At 43.0% G+C, this 24,895-nt stretch overlaps 1 protein-coding gene across 2 annotated transcripts; it reads left to right on the top strand.

Moving 5' to 3' along the window:
* Nucleotides 1-1,739: 1,739 nt before the first annotated feature.
* Nucleotides 1,740-24,659, top strand: LOC112069334 (matrix metalloproteinase-23-like). Of its 2 annotated transcripts, none has more exons than XM_024136641.2 (9): nucleotides 1,740-1,963; nucleotides 2,227-2,376; nucleotides 3,343-3,479; nucleotides 12,259-12,398; nucleotides 14,123-14,290; nucleotides 20,366-20,530; nucleotides 20,879-20,989; nucleotides 21,690-21,816; nucleotides 22,208-24,659. In XM_024136641.2, exons 1-9 carry the CDS (start codon nucleotides 1,952-1,954, stop codon nucleotides 22,398-22,400), a joined length of 1,203 nt encoding a protein of 400 aa, XP_023992409.1. In that variant the 5' UTR covers nucleotides 1,740-1,951; the 3' UTR covers nucleotides 22,401-24,659. The 2 variants fall into 2 exon arrangements, with proteins under 2 accessions (XP_023992409.1, XP_023992410.1); XM_024136642.2 differs by having other exon boundaries at nucleotides 1,740-2,102.
* Nucleotides 24,660-24,895: the final 236 nt, after the last annotated feature.

Below are 24,895 nucleotides of genomic sequence, written 5' to 3'. Positions count from 1 at the left end.
ATGCGTTAATAGTTTAGATATGTGTTAAAGAGAAGTCGTTTTGCAGCATTTAAAAATGTGTGATATTCTCTGATGGTTCTTTCAGTATTCCTCATCTCTCATTTCTGGTTTTGTGTCAGGGCAATTTTAAGTTAATCGTAGGCCTGCAACTAGCTAACTTTCTCAGTCAAAAAGGGATCAATTGATCATGACTCTTCCGAAAAAAGATTGCAGTCAGAGTGCAGTATAACCTGCAGTATGCTGCAAAAACTGCCCAAAATAACTTTTTTTTACTGCAATAATTTTGCAGTGTAACTGCAGTTAGAGTGCAGTGTAGTTCAGCTGCAGTACACTGCAATTACTGCATCCAAATACCACAGTCGATTGCAGTTACTGCACTTTTACTGCAGTTTCAAAACTGCAATATTTTTTGTAAGGGAATTTATTGGAGGAACGACGGGACAACAAAAGCATTGTCGTTGGGCCTGATCCGTAAATATCATGCAACATAACCCCAAAATTCTTTCTATATGTTCTTTAAGAGTCACAGGGGTCCTCTTCTATTGAAAACCACAGGCTGTCTCGGGGTCTTCCTAAGGTCAGCCCGAGTGATGGGGATAGGGGGAAACTGTGGACCACTTGGCCAGCCAGACCATGGGCAATGCCAAAAAGTTCCACTGAAAAACATTTTACTTCATTCTGCACAATGGATCTTTTTTTATGAGAGCACACTTCACATGCAGAATGGAATGACTTTTCGAGTTGACACTGTGGGCACTTTCTGAAGGTGCCTGAAGGGAGGTAGGCTAGAACAAATCCCTGGTGAAGCCTAAAGCCTGTTCCTGAGCCATAGCGTTGCAGATGTGACACATTGCTGTAGCCTAACCAGGATGGGGCATACTGTGGGCTAGTCATGATAGACTACTAAACGCCTTCCTCTTCAATGGATGATCCATCATTTGCTGAGGAGCTATCACACCTAGATGGGGCTCAGGGAGAGTTGAGATAGGCTAGAAGTATGCCTAGCTTTCAATAATTATTTGAGTTAGTTAACCTTTTTGACATCCATGTTAGTCGTTTTGAGTTGCCACTTGCCAGGAAGTGGACTAATGGAGCCTGTTTTAACAGATGGATTGGAAAATGGGTCCCAGCGTGAGAAGAAAAATGCACGCATCTGGAAGGATGTTATTTGCAACAATATTGCCATGGTGCCCACCTACCTTGCGCTGACTATTGGAATTGCGCGCTACATGCGTCAACAGGTGAATAAACGGTCCGTGCAATTCGGGATCCTTGGGACATACCCACCCCCCATTGAAGGTAGGGGTTAAAGTTAGGGTCTAGCTGTTATGGCCGTCACCCAAGGATTCCGGATGGCACTGACCGTGAAGAAAAACCCTGCTCTGCTGCGGTGTATTTTTGAGGGTTGCAGGTGTAGATGTCACGTGTTGGGGGGTAAAATAACGCTTCATAATAAATGTGAAAACATTTTCCTTAAAAGAATTGGCTTTAGACAATAGTCTATGACTTACTTTCATAATTTGTTTTAGCCTTGGCGGTTTGAGGCCTCAACCTATGAGATAAACCATTACATTGCACGAGCGGTTGTTTAGGCCTAGTAAGAGTTTACAGCTCAACAATAGGTTGAAGACAGTTGACCATTTTACGCTCTATTCGTCCGGGTGAGAACTGGGTGAAGTTTGAGAGCACGTGAGTGAATAGGAGACCAGAGGCTGAGAGCCAAATTGTTGTTTTCTGACTGGGCGGTGCTCTCTCTCTGCCCCACCACTCGACTGACGTGCTGAACAAGGATGTCCGACAGCTGATCCGTTCAGTCACTCCATGGACTAGGCAGGGAAGTACCAAAGTTATCCAATAAACATACAAATGCGATGCAATTAACGAAGGACTCGGCGGAAAAGTAGGAGTTTACAGTTATATCCTAGGGGAAAAGCGCAGGATTCTGAATGATATGAGTTTGATGGTAAGGGATCATTTGGAGCTCCATGCACAAATCCCCAATTCTCTGCAGAATTTGGTTTCTACGTTGTGATACGCACTGTGTTCTGGTTCAGAGAGAGGATAGCCTACTCATGCTTTCTGCATGAAAACACCTGAATAAGGTAGCCTATCCGAGATGATCGATCTCTTTTATACCAAGTATTCAATATTTGCATTTAGCTGAACCATGTGCTCTCAACATTGATTGTAGGCTACCATTGACTGTCAATTGTAAAACTACTACAGGTTCCAATGGAGCACAGGAAGCAGAAGTTAATGAGTTCCTTCGTGGCTGTGTTCGAGATACGCAGAACTCGTCCAATACTTGTTCTACTAGTGCTGATGTTGGTAGGGTTGGAAGGGGTCGGCGGACTCCGGACGTGTAGGAGGAAAACGGTAATTATATATATTTATATTTTTTATTTAGGGGGTGTGTGCGCGCGCGCATTTGCATTCATTTATTGTGTTTGGTGTCGTTTTTAACAGAATAAATACGTGTTCTAAGTAGGCTACACTTATTATAAAAAAATCTGTTTTGATCCTAATGTATATTTGCGCATGTTTATTTTTTGATGAGTGATATATATAGCCATCTATACTAATGCATTGATCAGTGTTACAATAGCCTAGAACAGGGGGATAAATGGGGGGAAAGAAGATAAGAAAGGAAGGAGTGTTGGTGGTGAGGGGAGGGCTGGAGGAGTATGCTTCTGCTCACATGTGGGTGACAGATATTTTAGCGTAGATAGATGGAGAGGGACTGTCAAGGGATGATAGAGGAGGATTCCACATCTGTGTAGGATTAAGTTGTGATTCGGTTCCTTTTTGCACTTGTGCCACGTGTGTTTTCCTAGAGGAGGCCAGACATGCTCCCTTTGCCAGGAAGCCTGAAAAATGCAATGACTTGACTTTCATTTATTCCTTTTTAACTCCTAGTGGAAGAAATAGTGGGGAAAAAGTGGAGAAATAGAATGAACAACTCTAACTAACTATTTTGAGTTGAAATCCTCTCCCAGTTGCAGATTGCACATTTTGCCATCATTGAAGTGATTTTAGTCCTGTCTTGTTTCACAGGCTACTGCTAATTTGTTCTTTGTTTCGGGCGCTGTACCATTCTCTACTGCAACATACGGACTGTGCAAAGCTTCTCTCTCTCTCTCCTACACACACATACACTGTTTTCACCTGTTCATGGTCATGTCATGCTCTTCTTGTCACCTCTATTAATCTCTCTCTCTCTCTCATTTCAATTCAAAGGGTTTTATTGGCATGGGAAACATATGGCAACATTGCAAAAGCAAGTGAAATAGATCAAAAACAAAAGTGAAGTAAACAAATAATCTCTCTTTCTCTCTCTCTCAGGAAGCTGGTGGACTGTCTGTGGAGTCTCTGAGCTCTTTGAAGCATCATCCCGTGACGGGAGCGGCACTGAGCCGCTCCAGACGCTACGCCATCAACCCACTGGGCCACAAGTGGAAGCATTTCAACCTCACCTACAAGTGAGACCCTGAATCCCAATTCAGACCCTTGTCCCTATCCCCTAGGAACTTTTGGAGATCTGAGAGGATTGGATATACAGTGCTTCAAAGGGTATTCACACCCAATGTTCCCTCCATTTTTTTCATCACAGCAACTTTCAGGTCTGCTTGAGAGCAAACTTGAACGTTGTGAACATTCTGTGCAACTTCCAGCGCGCATTTACTGTGAACACTGAAGCTGTACCCGCTTTAAGTTACCGTTTCAGACAGTGGTCAAGTAGGCTACTGTAGCTATTTGATCATAATGTAAGCCTAACAGAGTTCCCTACCATCAAAAACAATGGAGAAAATGCATCCCATAACATTTTAACATGGACATGTCTGTTCTATCATTCAGCCTACAGTAGCAGCCAATGTGTGGTGTTCAATGTGGGCCTACAGTCCATGACACGTTTGAAAAAAACATGCAGGGCTTGACATTAACCTGTTTATCCACGTGTCCTTCAGACAAGGAGGTGACTGAAAATGTTGTTTGCCTTCGGAAACTATTCAGAACCCTTGACCTTACAGACTTATTCTAAAATGGATTAAATAAATAAAAAATCCTCAGAAATCTACACACAATACCCCATAATGACAAAGCGAATTTATAAAAAACAGAAATACCTTATTTACATTAGTATTCAGACCCTTTGCTATGAGACTCAAAATTGAGCTCAGGTGCATCCTGATTCCATTGATCATCCTTGAGCTGTTACTACAACTTGATTGGAGTCCACATGTGGTAAATTCAATTGATTGGACATGATTTGGACAGGCATAGACCTGTCTATATGGTTGACCAGTGCATGTCAGAGCAAAAACCAAGCCATGAGGTTGAAGGAATTGTCCGTAGAGCTCCGAGACAGGATTGTGTAGAGGCACAGATCTGGGAAGGGTACCAAAACATTTCTGCATCATTGGAGGTCCCCAAAGACACAGTGGCCACCATCATTCTTAAATGGAAGAAGTTTGTAACCACCAAGACTCTTCCTAGAGCTGGCCGCCCAGCCAATCGGAGGAGAATGGCCTTGGTCAGAGAGGTGACCAAGAATCTGATGGTCACTCTGACAGAGCTCTAGAATTACTCTGTGGAGATGGGTGAACCTTCCAGAAGGACAACCATCTCTGCAGCACTCCACAAATCAGGCCTTTATGGTAGAGTGGCCAGACGGAAGCCACTCCTCAGTAAAAGGCACATGACAGCCCGCTTGAAGTTTGCCAAAAGGCCCCTAAAGACTCTCAGACCATGAGAAACAAGATTCTCTGGTCTGATGAAACCAATAACTATTTTGTCTGGAGGAAACCTGGCATCATGCTTCACCGTAGGGTGAAGGGGATGTGGGGATGTTTTTCAGCAGCAGGTCCTGGCAGACTAGTCAGGATTGAGGCATAGATGAACGGAGCAAAGTGCAGAGAGATCCTTGATGAAAATCTGCTCCAGAGCACCCAGGACCTCAGACTGGGGCGAAGGTTCACCTTGCAACAGGACAACAACCCAAAATACACAACCAAGACAACGCAGGAGTGGCTTCGGGACAAGTCTCTGAATGTCCTTGAGTGGCTCAGCCAGAGCCTGGACTTGAACCCGAGAGAACATCTCTAGAGAGACCTGAAAATAGCTGTGCAGCAACGCACCCCATCCAACCTGACAGAGCTTGAGAGGATTTGAGGAGAAGAATGGGTAAAACTCCCCAAATGGAGGTGTGCCAAGCTTGTAGCGTCATACCCAATGAAACTCGAGGCTGTAATCCCTGCCAAAGGTGCTTCAACAAAGTACTGAGTAAAGGGTCAGAATACTTATGTCAATGTGTTATTTCAGTTTTGTATTTTTTTATACTTTCGCAAAAATAATGTAACAAATGTGGAAAAAGTCAAGGGGTCTGAATACTTTCTGAATGCACTGTATAGTGTATCTATAACTGAGCATTTACTCACGACCACTCATGCTGTAAACACAGTCCAGTTTAAAGAGAATGGCACAGATCCATATATGGCACTGGTCTATCTGCAGCTCTGATTGGTGCTGAATCGTACTCTGATGCGTTCTGCTTCCAACAAAATCTCTTGCATAGTTAACTTTGCATACTAAGTCTTGCGTAGTTCATTTTGTTTCAGTATGTTGCGTTGAAAGTGACTAATATTGCGTTGATTTGATCACAATTCCCACAGTAAAGGGAAACGTTAACTAAGGGGAAAAACTGTAGAAAGTTAAGTGAAGTTCAATCCCGTCCTTCTCTGCGTAGGCTGATGGTTCTTCTGCTTGGAAGTGTCGGATCAGCTGCACGCCCATGCGCAGTTTAAAGGGAACATTGTTCACTCCCCTTGTCTTTTTCATATTTTTTTGTTACAGCCTGAAATTATAATAAATGAAATTGAGATTTTTGGTCTCTGGCGTAACACACAATACCCCATAATGTCAAGTTGGGATTATGTTTTTAGAATTGTGTTATAAATGAATTAAAATTGAAAAGCTGTAATGTCTTGAGTCAATTCAAACCCTTTGCTTATGGCAAGCCTAAATCATTTCAGGAGTAAACATTTGCTTAACAAGTCACATAATAAGTTGCATGGACTCACTCTGTGTGCAATAATAGTGTTTAACATGATTTTTTAAATGACACATAATTTCTGTACCCCACACATACAATTATCTGTAAGCTCCCTCAGTCAAGCAGCGAATTTCAAACACAGATTCAACCACAAAGACCGGGGAGGTTTTCCATTGCCCCGCAAAGAAGGGCACCTACTGGTAGATTGGTCAAAATAAAAAAGCAGACATTGAATATCCCTTTCAACATAATGAGGTTGGTGTATAAATACACCTAGTCAATACAAAGATACAGGCGTCCTTCCTAACTCTGTTGCCGGAGAGGAAGGAAACCGTAATGCTAACATATATGACAAAAGGAAGCCTGTACAGAATAAAAATATTCCAAAACATGCATTCTGTTTGCAATAAGGCACTAAAGTAAAACTGCAAAAAATGGGCCGAATAAACTAACTACATGTCATGAATACAAAGCATTTATGTTTGGGGCAAATACAACACATCATTGAGTACTACTCTTAATTTTTTCAAGCATGGTGGTGCCTGCATCATGTTACGGATATGCTTGTCATTGGCAAGGACTAGGGAGTTCTTTAGGCAAAAAAAAACCCGGAATAGAGCTAAGCACAGTCAAAATCCGAGCGGGAAACCTGGTTCAGTCTGCTTTCCAACAGACACTGGGAGACAAATTCCCCTTTCAGCAGGACAACAACCTAACACACAAGGCCAAATATACAATAATCAACAACCAACTTGACAGAGCTTGAAGAATTAAAAAAATAATAATGTGCAAATATTGTACAATCCAGGTGTGCAAAGCTCTTAGAGACTTACCCAGAAAGACTCACAGCTGTAATAGCTGCCAGAGGTGATTCTAACATGTATTGACTCAGGGGTGTGAATGCTTATGTAAATGTGATATATCTGTATTTAAAAAAACATGTTTTTACTTGGTTAATATGTGTAGATGAGTGAGAACAAAAATACAATCCATTTTGAATTCAGGCTGTAACACAACAAAATATGGAATAAGTCAAGGGGTATGAATACTTTCTTATGGCACTGTAGATAAGGAATATAGCAGCAATTCCACCTAACCTATCAGTGGGCAAGGTTCCACCATATTACTGACACCTATCCAATCCTCTCACATGTAGTGTCGAGGGGGAAGGGACTAGGGTTGACCTGGGATTCAGGGAGTGAGAGAGGAAGACGCCAATGGGAAAGAGATGGAAGAGACTGGGAGGTCGGCTTCTGAGTACTGTTTTGAGAATTAGAGCTTCAGAGAATGTTGGGGGATGGCCCACTGGCCAGATATACAAATATTATTTCTGTAATCAAAATTGATAGCGTACAGTTATGAATACAACTATTATTCCCTGAAGGGAAATCAACAACCTTTCATATTCCCCTGAAAACTGAAATCACGCCCAACTGGCCAATGGATGCCAAGCCTGCCCTTGGAAACCACGCCTTCCTGTCTATAATACCAGGGCATTCATTTCTTCAATTCAGTAACGCTTTTCAGCGAGCCCAAATCCCCTGCGCAAAATATGTTATACCTCATTAACTGAACAGTAGTTATTTTCATACATTCCCTTTCAGTTGGTCACTTGGTATAACATGCTATGGGGACATACAATCAAACCCCAAGCTGGCTCATTGGGTACCAAACTAGGAGACGGATGGCAGCCCAAGCATACACACGTTCTACCGGTCAAAAAAGGGTCTACAGAAGCCACTTTTCCCCCCTAATACTTACCCGAGAAGCCTGAACTGTCAGAGCCTCATGAAGCCTGAACTGTCAGAGCCCCATATAGGGAACCAGAATCTGCTGCAACTTGACACGCTGCCACTGCAGCCCAAGTCCATAGACCCCATGGTTCCAAGAACAATACTTACCTTGTGAGCCTGAAATGTCAGAACTTGTACAAGGAACCGTAAGTCCAAAACAACAGAACACCTGTCGTGACATGGTAAAGCGCACCCTCGTGCTGCATAGCATCAACCAGAGTCAATGAGTCACTGCAAGGTTACTGTGGTAACCTTGATAATGCACACTTTACGCGCTGCCGCACCCCAAGGCAGCCCATGGCTCAAACCACAGGGAATTGTGGTAAACCGGATAAATGTGCAACCTGTACGCTGCCAACACCCACTCCTGGACCCAACCTTAAGAACACTATGAGCCACACGAGGAGAAGTTACATCCAAGTGTTATAATCTCACAAGGGTATGTCGGGAACCCTAACTCGCTGAAGCACAGATATCACCAATCATCATGCCCCTGAACAATGACCAAGCAGCCGCCACACCCCTAGTGGAGTGAGCATGCAAACCTATAGGCAACCCTTGTCCTTGTCAAAAGTGAGGGACCTGTAAGACATAGGCACAACCTTCGGAGCAAAAGCTGCATTAGGACGTTACATCACTTTGGAATCGGCAGGTGCGGACTCCAAACAGGAGTGTGTGGAGATCCCCAACATGCTAGGCCGATGCCAAGGCCACGAGCAGGGCAGTCTTGTAGGTAAGGAGTTTCAGGTCCACAGACTCTAATGGTTCAAACGGAGACTCACGCTGAGCGTCCAGGACCAAGGCCCGGTCCCTGGTCGGCGCCATGAGTCGACACGCCTTTTAGGAACCACACCACCGGAGGATGAGTCCCCGGGGTGGAGCTGTCCATCCCTACATGACACCTACCATATAAACCTTCAATGTGGAAAAAGAAAGGCCCTGCTCAAAAAGCTCCTGCAAGAACATCAAAATGTCTACCAAAGAGCTCCGAAATGGAGAAACTCCTTTAACCATCCCTAATGTATACAACCCTCTTGTAGAGGACGCACGCGCTGACTGTATAGTCGTAATCACGTTCGATGGTAAACCCCTAGCCTTCAAATTCAACCTTTCAGAGGCCAAACACGCAAATCCCATATCTGCGGTTGTGGTTGCCAAACTCCCGTGCGCCTGGGACAATAGATCCCAATGACACAGAACCCAACACGGGTCCCCACCCAACAGGCGGATGATCTCCGGGAACCAGGGTTGTCTGGGCCAACAGGGAGCCGCCAGAATCAACAACTGACCCTCCTGACGGTCCCTCTCCACGGTGGCCTGAATCAGGTCCACCGGAGGAAATGCACAGAGCAGGATCCTAGGCCACTGATGCGCCAAAGCATCTGTTCCCAACGGAGTGCCCAGATCCCTCATTGAGAAGAACAGATGACAACATGTGTTTTCTCACGAAGCGTAAAGATCTACGTAGGCCCTGTCGAACCGGTTCCATATCTGGGCAACCATCGAGGGGTGGCAAAGGACCCCCCCCCCCCCCCCCCCCCCTGGACAGTAGATCCGCACCCAAGTTGATAGATCCAGGAAGATACATTGCCCTGAGTGACAGGAAATGCGCACTGCTCCATACGAGCAAATAACGGGCCAGGTTTAGGAGAGAGCGAGACCCCCCCTGTCTGTTGATGTACGCCACCGCCCTCCTGTTTGTCGGACCTTACCATCACATACTGGCCTTCCAACATTGGAAGGAAACGCCTCAGCACCAGCGAAACAGTCAGTAGCTCTAGGTAATTGATATGCAACTCCCTTTACGCTGTTGACCAAATCCCTCTTCGAGTAGCCCACACACAGTACTCCCCATCTCATAAAGGATGACTCTGTCATGATCACCCTGCGGGACACTACCCGGCCCATGAGAACCACCTGCAACAGAGATCCCGCGAAACAGACTCATCAACAGCACTGAAACAGACATATCAACAGAAGTACGAGAGACACAATAGCTATCATAAAAGAACTGTACCAGACAGAGCTGGAATGCGAACCTACTTTGTTGGGCCCAAAACGCATGATTCAGAACTGAGTCCAGGATTTGAATGTGCTGAGTCAAACCACTTTTCCTGTGATTCACTCTGAACCCCAGAGACTGAATATGGGAAAACAGCGTGGCAGTATGGAGCTCCACCTGTTCCCTTGACTCCACTACGACCAGCTAATCATCCAGATAGGCCAATACTCTGATCCCCTGGCACAGCATCATAGAAGAAGTGCGGGGAGAAAGTCCAAAAGGCAGGACCAGAAATTCATAGGCTACACCCTCGAAATGAAACCTACGGAACTTTCTGTGGGGAAGATGTATAGCCACATGAAAGTACGTATCCTTCAGATCTATGGACATGAACCAATCACAGGGATGCGCCGACTGCAATAGCCAGCAAAGTGTGAGCATTTTGAACTTGCAAACCCTCAGGTGCAAAACCAACTAATGCCAAGTGTGCAAAGCTGTCATCAAGGCGAAGGGTGGCTACTTTGAAGAATTTCAAATATAAAATATATTTTGATTTGTTAAATTTTTGGGGGGTTACTACATGATTCCATATGTGTTATTTCATTGTTTTGATGTCTTCACTATTATTCTACAATGTAGAAAATAGTAAAAATAAAGAACAACCCTGGAATGAGTAGGTGTGTCCAAACTTTTGACTGGTACTGTGTTTTATAATTTTTCTTTCATGTTTGTTTTCATATCCACCACCCTTAACAACCGTGTGTCTGAATGTGGGGAATGAACTTTTTTTATTATGCCCACATCTGGACGATGCTGTACTCTTGATACCCCTGAACGCAGAGAAACCTTGGGTAGAAACACTGTGCTTTCGTGGTACCGCCATTCTGATACCCAGCTGTGGCGACCCTCCCACTCTGTCTACCGTTTTCTCTCTCTTTGCTCTTGTTTCCTTATTAGGATGCCAGTGGGCGGAGTTGGGAGGGTCGTCAGCTACATGGGAAACACCTGGGCCCACTCTCCCAGGATAAATACACCACTTCCCCATTCATGGAGGGGACTCTCTCCATGTAGACACCTTGATAGATTCGGTTATGTTTCATGGTGCTTTTTGGTTGTTTGTTTTAGCATCTTTCAACACCCTGCATTATCACATTCATGCATGCAAGACATTCACTTACACTACTGATTACTGATTACACACACCATTGTATATTATACCTAGTTTCTTTATCTAATAAATATATTTTGTTACTCCTTATCTCCACGTGGTCTCCCTTTTGTTACGGGCTCTGAGCCGGTTCGTGACACAGCCAACACCGGGTTTGGGGTCTTCGGCAACCAGTAACTTGCCCCCATTGACCAAGCCACTTGGAAGCACTGTTGCCATTAGTAAATGTGGAGGAGGGCTCCGAAAACATGCCCCTCCCCGGCCTCCAGCTAGGGTAGCGAGGTCTGCTCATTCCCCCACGGCGCGGAAGAATCAGCTTTCACCCCACTCTCCTTCGACCTAGCACAGCGTCTGTGCCAAGGCTTCCGCTGCTTCCCAGAAACACCAATACGGTCAAAAACCAACCTCAACGCCAGCCTCTGGCCTGGACTCTTTCCTTCACGCTTCTGGAACTGCAAAGCTGCCCCCACGAAGGATCTTTCGTGGAAAAAGGACCTGTAGAGCTGGGTCCTGTTTTTGTTTCTCCTCGAAACAGGCCTGTAAGGACTCCATAGCAGAGCCAAACAACCTTGTTGGCGAAACTGCCTCATCCAAATACAGCCGCCTGTCCCTTTCAAGAACCACACCCTCAGCCTGGTATACTTTGTCCAACTGTTCCGCCTAGAACCGGGACTGTTTATTCAGAAGCACCGATTAGCCTCCTTGTTAGCCTCTGGAGCTAAGTAACTCGGCAGCTTTCCATCCATCGGTGGTGTGCAAATGAGCCCCGCCTCCTCCATACTCTACATTCATGAACTCACCTTAACCTGGTAGAACCAGCCTGGCTGAATGAGGGGAATCGCAGGTCGCCATTAGCTCATCAGCGACGGAGCTGAATCTCATAGTCTGTGTGTGCTTGAAAAGTTTGTCATTTGCGTTAGTCTTCCTTCAGGCGGGCTGAAGAGAGAAGAATTGAGGAAATGGATGTGAGCCCCGGTATTATAGCCAGGAAGGCAGGACTTTTGGGGGTTGGTTCGGCATCCATTGGCCCGTTGGGCGATTTCAATTTTTTCAGGTGAATATGGTTGGTCATTGACTCCCCATAATGTTATACTGAGTGACTGACTGAAAGGGAACAGCACTATGTTTTTGGGAATCCAAGTTAGTCGCATTGTCTGTCACTTTCCTGTCTGTCTTTCTGTTCACAGCTGTATGTCTGTCTGTCTATGTTTGTCTGTTTGTCTGCGTGTCCGTTCACATCTGTCAGGATCGTGAAGTTTCCCAACACGCTGAACAAAGATGACACCCGCCAGGCCATCAGCATTGCGTTCTCCAAGTGGAGCGACGTGTCCCCTCTCTACTTCGCCGAAATCAAAAACCCCAACAAGAGTGCTGACATTATCATCGGTGAGACCACATAATTCATTAGAACCACATTGTATCACTATGGGTGAGACCTTAAGATAAGGGTGTGTGTGAGTATCTCAATATTTGTTAAGTCTTTTATACCCTGTTGTGTCTCTAGCATGATTAAATGAGATGGCATGCTATTTTATCAAATCGATTACCTAACATTACATAACGTGATTTGAATTAAACCATGCAACAATTAACTTGTTAATAACCTGGGGAACCACAGAAGTGTTTATAGAGCTGCTGTCTTCCCGAATAAACTCTTAAAGATCTGAAGGTCTTTTATATCAATAGCAGTCAATTATTAATCGGCACCTTATTCAGTCTCATCTGAACGTCGTAAAATTCTTGGTTATCTGCACGAACCCTGGCTAACAAGTTGAATCAGCAATACAAAAATTGGCTTAAATATTTATTTACTAAATACCTAAATAATCACACAGAATTACATATACACAGGATAGATCATACATTGATTACTAATCATGTCATAAAAGAAAAAGTCCCTAGCGGATGAAACCGATATGATGGCTGGTTACACAAAGAAAGTGTTTGAATGAAAGAGCGGGAAGACTGAGGGACAAAGGGGATTGGGTCTATATCGGACCTTGAGAAGCTATGCTACCGTAAATACAGAATCTTATGCATTCTAATAACCGCCCATTCGGAAAAGGAAAATGCAAGATATATATTTACTCTGAGCTGCGTTTTGATAGATGGGTCGAAGAAGAAAGACTGGTTTGCCCAGCAGAGATTGTTCTTTGAAGAATCTTTCTGGTTGTAGTGTTGTAGACCGGATATGCTAAAGAACCCTGTCGTTCTTCTGAGATTGTCTGTCCTTTCCTAGGCCATGTACGTTTACAGCTGCAGCTGATAACTCGACGTCTAGGGGGTATCACTTCTTCTTTAGTGACTAATCATTCAAAATTCATACCAAGTTGCCATAATCAGCTTGCGCTGTATTCTGGCTGGTCTAGTCGAAATTCACCATTCCAGCGTGGTGATCGTCACCTCCACATTGAAATTCACCCGTTTAAACGTTAGGACAGTAGTCCTAACATTTCTGGAACTAAATGTTAATTTCGTTAGGTTGTAGGTGAAATTAGCCCTTTTAAACGTCTGGACACCAGTCCTCACATCATCGGGAACTGAGGTTGACTTCCGTCAACGGGCTTTTGTACCGGGGGAGAGAAGGGTGTGTTTCATAGTTCTCAACCAATGTCTGTTCACTTGGGTGTGGCCACTGAATGAGCATAAGTTTACTTATGAAGATAATTCTCTCATTTAGAAGTTTAAATCACATTTCGTCTTCTCACAAATAGTTCCATATTTAAACATTTAAAGTGCACATCAGTTCCATGTGAATATAACTAGAATGTGTAGACTTTCCAAGATACAATTTATGTCGTCCTATCATCAGATATAATGTCCCAGACAACAACTGATCTGACATTATATTCTTTAAGTACCAACAGACACTTTCAACTGGTTGAGAAAGGGAAATATTGTTCCATTCCACAACCTTTGGATGTTACCATACGTTCTCTGTGGTAACACAGGGCTTTCCAAGAGTCCATTCTGTAGAGTGGAGAGAAAAGGGGGAAATGTATTTATGTGGGGTTCATAAACCTCACCCAACAGGGCAACGTCACGACAACCCCCTGCTTTGTTTGTTTGTTTGTTTGTGTGTGTACGCACGCGTGCGCACATGCTTCCAGGCTTCTACACGTGGAACCACACAGACTGCTGGTGGTCTCCATTGCATCCCTGTTTTGATGGACTTAACGGGGAGTTGGCCCATGCCTTCCTGCCCCCACGCGGGGAGATCCACTTTGACAATCATGAGTTCTGGATCCTGGGGAAGTCCCGCTTCAGCTGGAAACAAGGTGCAAATAATATCTACTTTCTGTCTGTCTGTGATCCGATTCTCTACCCTTCCCCCAAAAAGTGTACTCATTCACTTTCTCCCACCCATGGATTTCAAAGGAATCGATTGACGTCTGTGACATCATTTTAGACGTTTTTATCAGATATAATCTTGAAAGAAATCTCTTTACCTGGTTGTAACAGAGACCAGTTGGTTATAATCTGGTTGATGTATCCTCAACCAGAAAACCAGTTTACAACCAGAGAAGGACATCATTAAGTTGTCATTTGCCACATTTTTCCTGCTGGGTAGGAGCACTTAATATTGTGTGGTAGATGGGCGCGAAGAGTTTGCACTTTTGTGCCAACTCTGCTCGCCAGACGAGCTAAATTGAACATACTTCCGTTAGCCCCCTTRTCCTTTTTTTGGGGTGGAACATTTTATTTATTGGTTTTCACATTAAATAAATCTTTCATGTGACATTCAATAATTACATTTTACAAACACAGCAAATAATTATTGCACACAGTGAGTCCATGCAACTTTATCATCTGTGGCTTGCCATAACAAAAGGGTTGATTCAAGACATTTCAGCTTGACATTTTTTATTAATTTGTAAACCTTTCTAAAAACATAATTCCGCTATTGTGTGTAGATCAGTGACACATTCTCAATTTAATCCATTTTAAATTCATATATATACAGTGGGGAGAACAAGTATTTGATACACTGCCGATTTTGTAGGTTTTCCTACTTAAAAATTACAGACCTCTACATGCTTTGTATCATAGGTACACTTCAACTGTGAGAGACGGAATCTAAAACAAAAATCCAGAAAATCACATTGTATGATTTTTAAGTAATTAATTTGCATTTTATTGCATGACATAAGTATTTGATCACCTACCAACCAGAAAGAATTCCGGCTCTCACAGACCTGTTAGTTTTTCTTTAAGAAGCCCTCCTGTTCTCCACTCATTACCTTTATTAACTGCACCTGTTTGAACTCGTTACCTGTATAAAAGACACCTGTCCACACACTCATCAAACAGACTCCAACCTCTCCAACAATGGCCAAGACAGAAGAGGCTGTGTAAGGAACATCAGGGATAAAATTGTGAGACCTGCACAAGGCTGGATGGGCTACGGACAGAAGGCAACAACTGTGGCGCATTTCCAGAAAAATGGAAAGAAGTTCAAGATGACGGTCAATCACCCTCGGTCTGGGGCTCCATCAAGATCTCACCTCGTGGGGGCATCAATGAATCAGTGCTTTTTTTGGGGTGGAAGCATTTTATTTTTGGGTTTTCACATTAAATAATCTTCATGTGACATTCAATAATTACATATTTACAAACAACAGCATAAATAATTATTGCACACAGTGAGTCAATGCAACTTTATCATCTGTGGCTTGCCATACAAAAAGGGTTGATTCAAGACATTTCAGCTTGACATTTTTTATTAATTTGTAAACCTTTTTCTAAAAAACATAAATTCCGCTATTGTGTGTAGATCAGTGACACATTCTCAATTTAATCCATTTTAAATTCATATATATACAGTGGGGAACAAGTATTTTGATACACTGCCGATTTTGTAGGTTTTCCTACTTAAAAATTACAGACCTCTACATGCTTTGTATCATAGGTACACTTCAACTGTGAGAGACGGAATCTAAACACAAAAATCCAGAAATCACATTGTATGATTTTTAAGTAATTAATTTGCATTTTATTGCATGACATAAGTATTTGATCACCTACCAACAGAAAGAATTCCGGCTCTCACAGACCTGTTAGTTTTTCTTTAAGAAGCCCTCCTGTTCTCCACTCATTACCTTTATTAACTGCACCTGTTTGAACTCGTTACCTGTATAAAAGACACCTGTCCACACACTCAATCAAACAGACTCCAACCTCTCCACAATGGCCAAGACCAGAGAGCTGTGTAAGGACATCAGGGATAAAATTGTAGACCTGCACAAGGCTGGGATGGGCTACAGGACAGAAGGCAACAACTGTTGGCGCAATTATTAGAAAATGGAAGAAGTTCAAGATGACGGTCAATCACCCTCGGTCTGGGGCTCCATGCAAGATCTCACCTCGTGGGGCATCAATGATCCTTTTTTTGGGGTGGAACATTTTATTTATTGGTTTTCACATTAAATAAATCTTTCATGTGACATTCAATAATTACATTTTACAAACACAGCAAATAATTATTGCACACAGTGAGTCCATGCAACTTTATCATCTGTGGCTTGCCATAACAAAAGGGTTGATTCAAGACATTTCAGCTTGACATTTTTTTAATTGTAAACCTTTCTAAAAACATAATTCCGCTATTGTGTGTAGATCAGTGACACATTCTCAATTTAATCCATTTTAAATTCATATATATACAGTGGGGAGAACAAGTATTTGATACACTGCCGATTTTGTAGGTTTTCCTACTTAAAAATTACAGACCTCTACATGCTTTGTATCATAGGTACACTTCAACTGTGAGAGACGGAATCTAAAAACAAATCCAGAAAATCACATTGTATGATTTTTAAGTAATTAATTTGCATTTTATTGCATGACATAAGTATTTGATCACCTACCAACCAGAAAGAATTCCGGCTCTCACAGACCTGTTAGTTTTTCTTTAAGAAGCCCTCCTGTTCTCCACTCATTACCTTTATTAACTGCACCTGTTTGAACTCGTTACCTGTATAAAAGACACCTGTCCACACACTCAATCAAACAGACTCCAACCTCTCCACAATGGCCAAGACCAGAGAGCTGTGTAAGGACATCAGGGATAAATTGTAGACCTGCACAAGGCTGGGATGGGCTACAGGACAGAAGGCAACAACTGTTGGCGCAATTATTAGAAAATGGAAGAAGTTCAAGATGACGGTCAATCACCCTCGGTCTGGGCTCCATGCAAGATCTCACCTCGTGGGGCATCAATGATCATGAGGAAGGTGGGGGATCAGCCCAGAACTACACGGAAGGACCTGGTCACTGACCTGAAGAGAGCTGGGACCACAGTCTCAAAGAAAACCATTAGTAACACACTACGCTGTCATGGATTAAATCCTGCAGCGCACGCAAGGTCCCCCTGCTCAAGCCAGCGCATGTCCAGGCCCGTCTGAAGTTTGCCAATGACCATCTGGATGATCCAGAGGAGGAATGGGAGAAGGTCATGTGGTCTGATGAGACAAAAATAGAGCTTTTTGTCTAAACTCCACTCGCCGTGTTTGGAGGAAGAAGAAGGATGAGTACAACCCCAAGAACACCATCCCCACGTGAAGCATGGAGGTGGAAACATCATTCTTTGGGGATGCTTTTCTGCAAAGGGGACAGGACGACTGCACCGTATTGAGGGGAGGATGGATGGGGGCATGTATCGTGAATCTTGGCCAACAACCTCCTTCCCTCAGTAAGAGCATTGAAGATGGGTCGTAGCTTGGTCTTCCAGCATGACAACGACCTGAAACACACAGCCAGGGCAACTAAGGAGTGGCTCCGTAAGAAGCATCTCAAGGTCCTGGAGTGGCCTAGCCAGTCTCCAGACCTGAACCCAATAGAACATTTTTGGAGGGAGCTGAAAGTCCGTATTGCCCAGCGACAGCCCCGAAACCTGAAGGATCTGGAGAAGGTCTGTATGGAGGAGTGGGCCAAAATCCCTGCTGCAGTGTGTGCAAACCTGGTCAAGAACTACAGGAAACGTATGATCTCTGTAATTGCAAACAAAGGTTTCTGTACGAAATATTAAGTTCTGCTTTTCTGATGTATCAAATACTCATGTCATGCAATAAAATGCAAATTAATTACTTAAAGATCATACAATGTGAATTTCTGGATTTTTGTTTTAGATTCCGTCTCTCACAGTTGAAGTGTACCGATGATAAAAATTACAGACCTCTACATGCTTTGTAAGTAGGAAAACCTGCAAAATCGGCAGTGTATCAAATACTTGTTCTCCCCACTGTATATACTGTATATATATATATATATACTACCGTTCAAAAGTTTGGGGTCACTTAGAAATGTCTATGTTTTTGAAAGAAAAGCAATTTCTGTCCATTAAAATAACATGAAATTGATCAGAAATAAAGTGTAGACATTGTTAATGTTGTAAATGACAGAGGCCCATTATCAGCAAACATCACTCCTGTATTCCAATGGCATGTTGTGTTAGCTAATCCAAGTTGATCATTTTAAAAGGCTAATTGATCATTAGAAAACCTTTTTGCAATTATGTTAGCACAGCTGAAAACTTTTCTGATTTAAAGAAGCAATACAACTGGCCTTCTTTAGACTAGACTAGTTGAGTATCTGGAGCATCAGCATTTGTGGGTTCGATTACAGGCTCAAAATGGCCAGAAACAAATACCTTTTTTCTGAAACTCGCCAGGCTATTCTTGTTCTGAGAAATGAAGGCTATTCCATGCGAGAAATTGCCAAGAAACTGAAGATCTCGTACAACGCTGTGTACTACTCCCTTCACACAACAGCACAAACTGTCTCTAACCAGAATAGAAAGAGGAGTGGGAGGCTCTGGTGCACAACTGAGCAAGAGGACATGTACATTAGAGTGTCTAGTTTGAGAAACAGACGCCTAAAGTCCTCAACTGGCAGCTTCATTAAATAGTACCGGCAAAACACCAGTCTCAACGTCAACAGTGAAGAGGCGACTCCGGGATGCTGGCCTTCTAGGCAGAGTTGCAAGGAAAAAGCCATATCTCAGACTGGCCAATAAAAAGAAAAGATTAGGATGGGCAAAACACTGTAAGATTGGAAATAAGTGTCATGGACAGACAAATCTGAGTTTGAGGTGTTCGGATCACAAAGAAGAGCATTCGTGAGTCGCAGAAGAAATTCAAAGATGCTGGAGGATGGTGGAGGCAATGTGATGGTCTGGGGGTGCTTTGGGGGTGGTAAAAGTTGGAGATTTGTACAGGGTAAAATAGATCTTGAAGAAGGAAGGCTATCACTCCATTTTGCACCCTGTGGACGGCGCTTAATTGGAGCCAATTTCCTCCTACAAAAGGACAATGACCCAAAGTAGAGCGCCAATCTATGCAAGAACTATTCTGTCTATAATGGAGTGGCCAGTACAGTCACCGGATCTCAACCCTATTGAGCTGTTGTGGGAGCGCCCATCAAGCCAATCCAATTTATGGGAGGTGCTTCAGGAAGCATGGGGTGAAATCTCTTCAGATTACCTCAACAAACTGACCACTAGAATGCCAAAAGTCTGCAAGGCTGTAATTGCTGCAAATGGAGGATTCTTTGACGAAAGCAAATTGAAGGACACAATTATTATTTAAATTAAAAATCATTATTTATCACCTTGTCAACGTCTTGACTAAATTTCCTATTCATTTCGCAACTCATTTCATGTATGTTTTCATGGAAAACAAGGGAATTTCTAAGTGACCGCAAACATTTGAACGGTAGTGTGTATATATATATATATTTTTTTAAACAGGACAAATATGAGGGGGCATAACGCCTCTGGCATAGATTCTACAAGTGTCTGGAACTCTATTGGAGGGATGTAGCAACATTGTTCCACGATAAATTCCATAATTTTGTGATTTGTTGATGTTGGAAAACGCCGTCTCAGCCACCGCTACAGAATCTCCCATAAAGTTTTCAAATGGGTTGAAATCTGGTGACTGTGAGATGCGCTTGCACACACACACACTTTAAATCCCCTAAGATCCTTTGAGACCCCTCTTTTAAAGTCACTGAGATATCTTGCTCTAGCCATGGTACCCAAAATAATGGTTAACTGGGCATTTATATACATAACCCTAAGCATTACTTTCTTAATTAACTCTGAAAACTGCACCTGTGTAGAAGCACCTGCTTTCAATATACTTTGATCCCTCATTTACTCAAATGTTTCCTTTATTTTGGCAGTTACCTGTATATACCCACACACCATTCTAGAATCTAGATGTTATCTCAAATCACACACCATATACACAAGACTGATCACATGACTATGTATTCTATCCAGGGATCCCAATCCCCCTTGTTCTTTGATATAATTTGTGTACGTGCCTAATTGTGTCTGTTCCCTTCCCCAGGCGTGTGGTTAAATGACCTGGTACAGGTGGCGGCTCATGAGATTGGGCACGCCCTGGGGCTGTGGCACTCCCGTGACCCCCAGGCCCTGATGCACCCCAATGCCACCTACACGGGCCAGAGGAACATTGCCCAGGACGACATCTGGGGAATCCAGCGCCTCTATGGTAAAGGAACACACAGATCAAACATGTTTTTTTTGTTTGTTTATGATGATGAATCAAGACTTTCTATATTTTTTTTTATACATGTATTGTAATGATGTAATTTCTAACATTGTTTTAATATGGTCTAAACATTTTGTATTAACATATTCTCTATTCCACCAATTCCCGCTCAACTCATTGTGCAATTACAACACGATAGCAATACAATTACTACAATACTACAATACTATGTAACATGTTAATACAATGTTATTGCTACACAAGTAAATACAGTTTTATTACACAGGTACAAGACATAACACTAAGAAAACGTTTATACCACAAATGTCTATGTGTGTTGTATTCCAGGATGCACGGACAAGAAGCGCGTGTGTGATCCATGGGCTCGCCTTGGCTTCTGCGAAAGGAGGAAGAGCTTCATGAAGAAACACTGTGCCCGACGATGTGATCTCTGCTATGGTCAGACAGGCATATTGTCCACTCTTGATTGGACATGAATTTAACTACATCGCAGTTCACCAGTTGGAATTTAAAGTTGCAAACTCCATGAGATCCTATTAATGGCATGCTTTTAGGACTGTCTTAAGCCAGCAAATGGATCATGACTTGATAGTTGAATGTGGATCTAGCATGACTTGATAGTTGAATGTGGATCTAGCCTGATTTTGGACATTTTAACACAAACTGGCTGCCTGGTAGGTGTCTTCCCTATGAATTACCATTGATTATCTCTCCAAATCAGATGTGTAATTATGGACCTGCCTGGATTTGTAAGGCACTTTGAATGACAGAATGGATAACTAAAATGTTTAACCGCGTGCTATGTTGCCAACATTCAGGCTGTAGCTTGCCCAACTCTGTGCTGTTTCATCCCTTGTCCTACTGTACTGATAACACCTCTGTGGCATATGTTTTATCCCCAATAAACTCTATTTCAAATCTTTACACGATTCCTCGCATCCTCTCTTCTCTTTCTCAACCATATTGGAGGAGAACGTCGAAGGTCTCTTCCCTCAGACCTTCTCCGATTTGTCTTGAGAAGGAGGCGAGGAAAGAGGATGTGAGGAATTGAGGAAAGATTCATTGAGAAAAAGCCATAGAGGAATATCTTGTGGGGGAAGTGTTATGACTGTCCTGGTATTTCACTCACTTCCTGTAGAGCCTCTTGAGGCCGTTACCACGCTAAGTCCACCGCCTGCCAACGTCAAGATCAAGATAGTTCCTCGTGGAAAGGTTGTGGGCTTCCGCTGTGGGACGAAGAATCCTAGATCGCCTCCCAAAGTCAGGTGAGAGAATAGTCTAAATACAGTGATGTACAAATCATATTTTTGGTGTTTATTGGACAGGATAGAGGTAGATAGGAGGAGAGAGGGTGCTAGAGTAGTGGGTTGGATTCAAAATAATACACGCAATGGCAGTACACAATACATGTGCTACAAAGGCAGGTGCTTAGACCGCTTGACAACCTTAGACCACTATATACCATAATTACTGGTCGGATTCTCCCATCGTTTTATCAGGTATTTTTATAGGAGCATTTAAACAGCATGCAGGTCGTTTTTTCTTATTTACTATGACTATGTTTCTGGCAAAGGGTGTTGGACATACATGACATTTGAATTGTTGATTCCTCTCTCCCCGTGCTCTTCCCTGGTATGACCTTTGACCTTGCTCTAGTTGGTACAAGGATGGAGAGCAGCTCGTGATCTCTATCCCCGGCTACATCACCATGAAGGACCGCGACCTCCGCGTCGTCGCCAACGAGTTTAACGAGGGCACTTATACCTGTCGCATCAATCGTGGCGGCAACGTGGTCTCTGCAAACTCCTGGGTCATCCGGCTGAAGCCTGAACAGCCCTCCAACAGCTGAGCTGAATGAAGAGAGTGAGGGAAGAATGAGAGCTGGGAAGGAAAGAATGAGGCATGGCGGAAAAGAGGACGAACCCACCGCAACAATTACAATATTATAGGTGAACTCAGCAATACAACATCCTCATACACAGCATGACGACTTCCTGCTTACTAATATTAAATATGCCAAGACTGCCACATATTGGACCTTATTCACGCAGGGATTGTGAGCTTTCAAAATACAGCTTTGTGTGATAAAAAAAACGGATAAACTTAAGGTTAACCTTGGAATCAACAGATAATTGACCAATGGAAACAACCCTCTATTCTAGAGCCAATAGTGTCAGTCTTAGCACATCAAAATTCTGTTGTTGATGTCTGTAAACAGGAAGTTGCCCCGGTTTGAAGGATATCGTCATATGGCTGAGTCTAACTTTAAGCAGGCTGTACTCTGACAGTACTCTCTTGAATCCAGGTCATAAGTGGAATAGATCCCAGAACTCAACCTTGTCCTTAATGATGAATGAAGTTTCAGACTTTAAAGATCCAGTCAGAAAAGACTAGCTTTGCTCACCCTTTAAACATGACTGTTATTTTTATGCAGTTGTTGTGTTGATACATCTCACTTTGTTAAAATGTCTAGGGCAGAGTTGATATTTCTATGTCCTGTGTCAATTAACAGTATAGTAATTTGTTTTGAGATAAAGGGTGTAAATATGATGCAGCTATCACTGTGTACAGTGCTTCTGGAAAGTATTCTCTCCACTGTTTTCTATTACTTGCCTTGCATTTAGAGGGGGGGAAAAAACAATACATTGGGATTTATTCACAACAACCTTTCAAAAAAGGTATTTATTCGTACCCCAGAGTCAATACTTGGTGGAAGCACCTTTTAGCAGCAGTTTTACCCACTTTTTGAAAAAGACTCCGCCAACTTTGCTGTCACAGTAGTCAGATTTTGATGCAGATTTAAGTCAGAACTGATACTAGGCTAGGGCACTCGAGCCCCGTTTTATACCTGGTTCTAACATGCATCCTGATCTTGTCCACTTTCTGATTGTGCCCTCATTTTCAGACGTGTTTATACGGTCTTATCCGTCCACCTTGTCTGCATTGTGACCAGTTTTCTTGCCCCCCCCCCTGTATGCAAATTATTTAATGACTAATCTTTCAAAATAATATATATTTATATTAAGACACATACTGATGGCAATGGTGCCACCTGTCAATGATTTTAGACACCGGTTACACCGCCAAATGTGGACACAATCAGAATGTGGACAAGGGGCTCGATTCGATCCGTAGAGCTGAAGATCCGCACTAACAATGCTATTTTAAATTTAAAGACATGTTCCCGCGTTTGCAGAGACCGCGTTCACATGTTGGCTCAATCGGAAGTTACCTTTAAATGTAAATAGTGCTGTAACGTGAATCTTCAGCACTAGATAAGGAGAAGTGCTAGATCTGGGTAAAAACAGGGTTTCAGAGACATTGAACGTCTTGGCAAGTCACTCCAGTGCAGCATTGGTCTTATTTTGGGTTATTGTCCTGGTGAAATGTCAACGTCTTATCCAGTGTCAGGCGTTCAACAGACTGAATATGTTTTACGTGGCCTTTGCACCATTTTTCTTTTGACCCTGCAAGTATTGGAGTGACTGCAATGTTGATTCCCCCCCCCCCATCTGAACCAATAAACTATTTTACAATCCCCATGGTCTCACCGTGACATTGCATCACCTTCGTCTGGGTGATGTGATAAATCATTCACAGCTTAATTATTAACTTGACCATGCTTAAAGGACCCTCCCCTAATCTGTACCTGCCTCCAAATGTATTAATGAGATGTTCTGAAAGCTCCAGGGTAGCTTTAACTCTTTGCTTGAAATCCATTAACTGAAGGACCTTACAGAGATGGGTATTTATTCTGAAATATTGTAAACAAATATTGTAGCAGACGGAGATGCCACAGCAAAGGGGTAGATACGTATGCATTCAAGCAGAAGTTCATTTTAGAACTTTCTAGATTTTGTCTCACTTAAAATGTGGTGTAGGATGTGCAGATCAGTGAAAAATGCCAATGTTATTCATTTTAATATTTAAGGCAACATGTAAAAACTGTGCAATTGAAGTGAATACTATTGCCTGTTTTTCTACCATGTTAAATTGTTTGGTATATATTTTCCCTCCTGTGTAACAAGGAATGGTTGCCAGAACTGTATATGCAACAACACATTGCCAAACATAGACCACTGTATATGTATATTTAATATTTAACATAGTACCCTCCAAACTCGTCATCAAGCTCGAGACCCTGGGTCTCGACCCCGCCCTGTGCAACTGGGTCCTGGACTTCCTGACGGGCCGCCCCCAGGTGGTGAGGGTAGGTCCACAACATCTCCACCCGCTGATCCTCAACACTGGGCCCACAAGGGTGCGTTCTGAGCCCTCTCCTGTACTCCCTGTTCACCCACGACTGTGTGGCCATGCACGCCTCCAACTCAATCATCAAGTTGC

The sequence above is a fragment of the Salvelinus sp. IW2-2015 genome, unplaced genomic scaffold (assembly GCF_002910315.2).
Source record: "Salvelinus sp. IW2-2015 unplaced genomic scaffold, ASM291031v2 Un_scaffold990, whole genome shotgun sequence".
In the NCBI taxonomy this organism is placed as follows: Eukaryota; Metazoa; Chordata; class Actinopteri; order Salmoniformes; family Salmonidae; genus Salvelinus; species Salvelinus sp. IW2-2015.
This window is presented reverse-complemented; position numbering and strand designations above follow the sequence as displayed.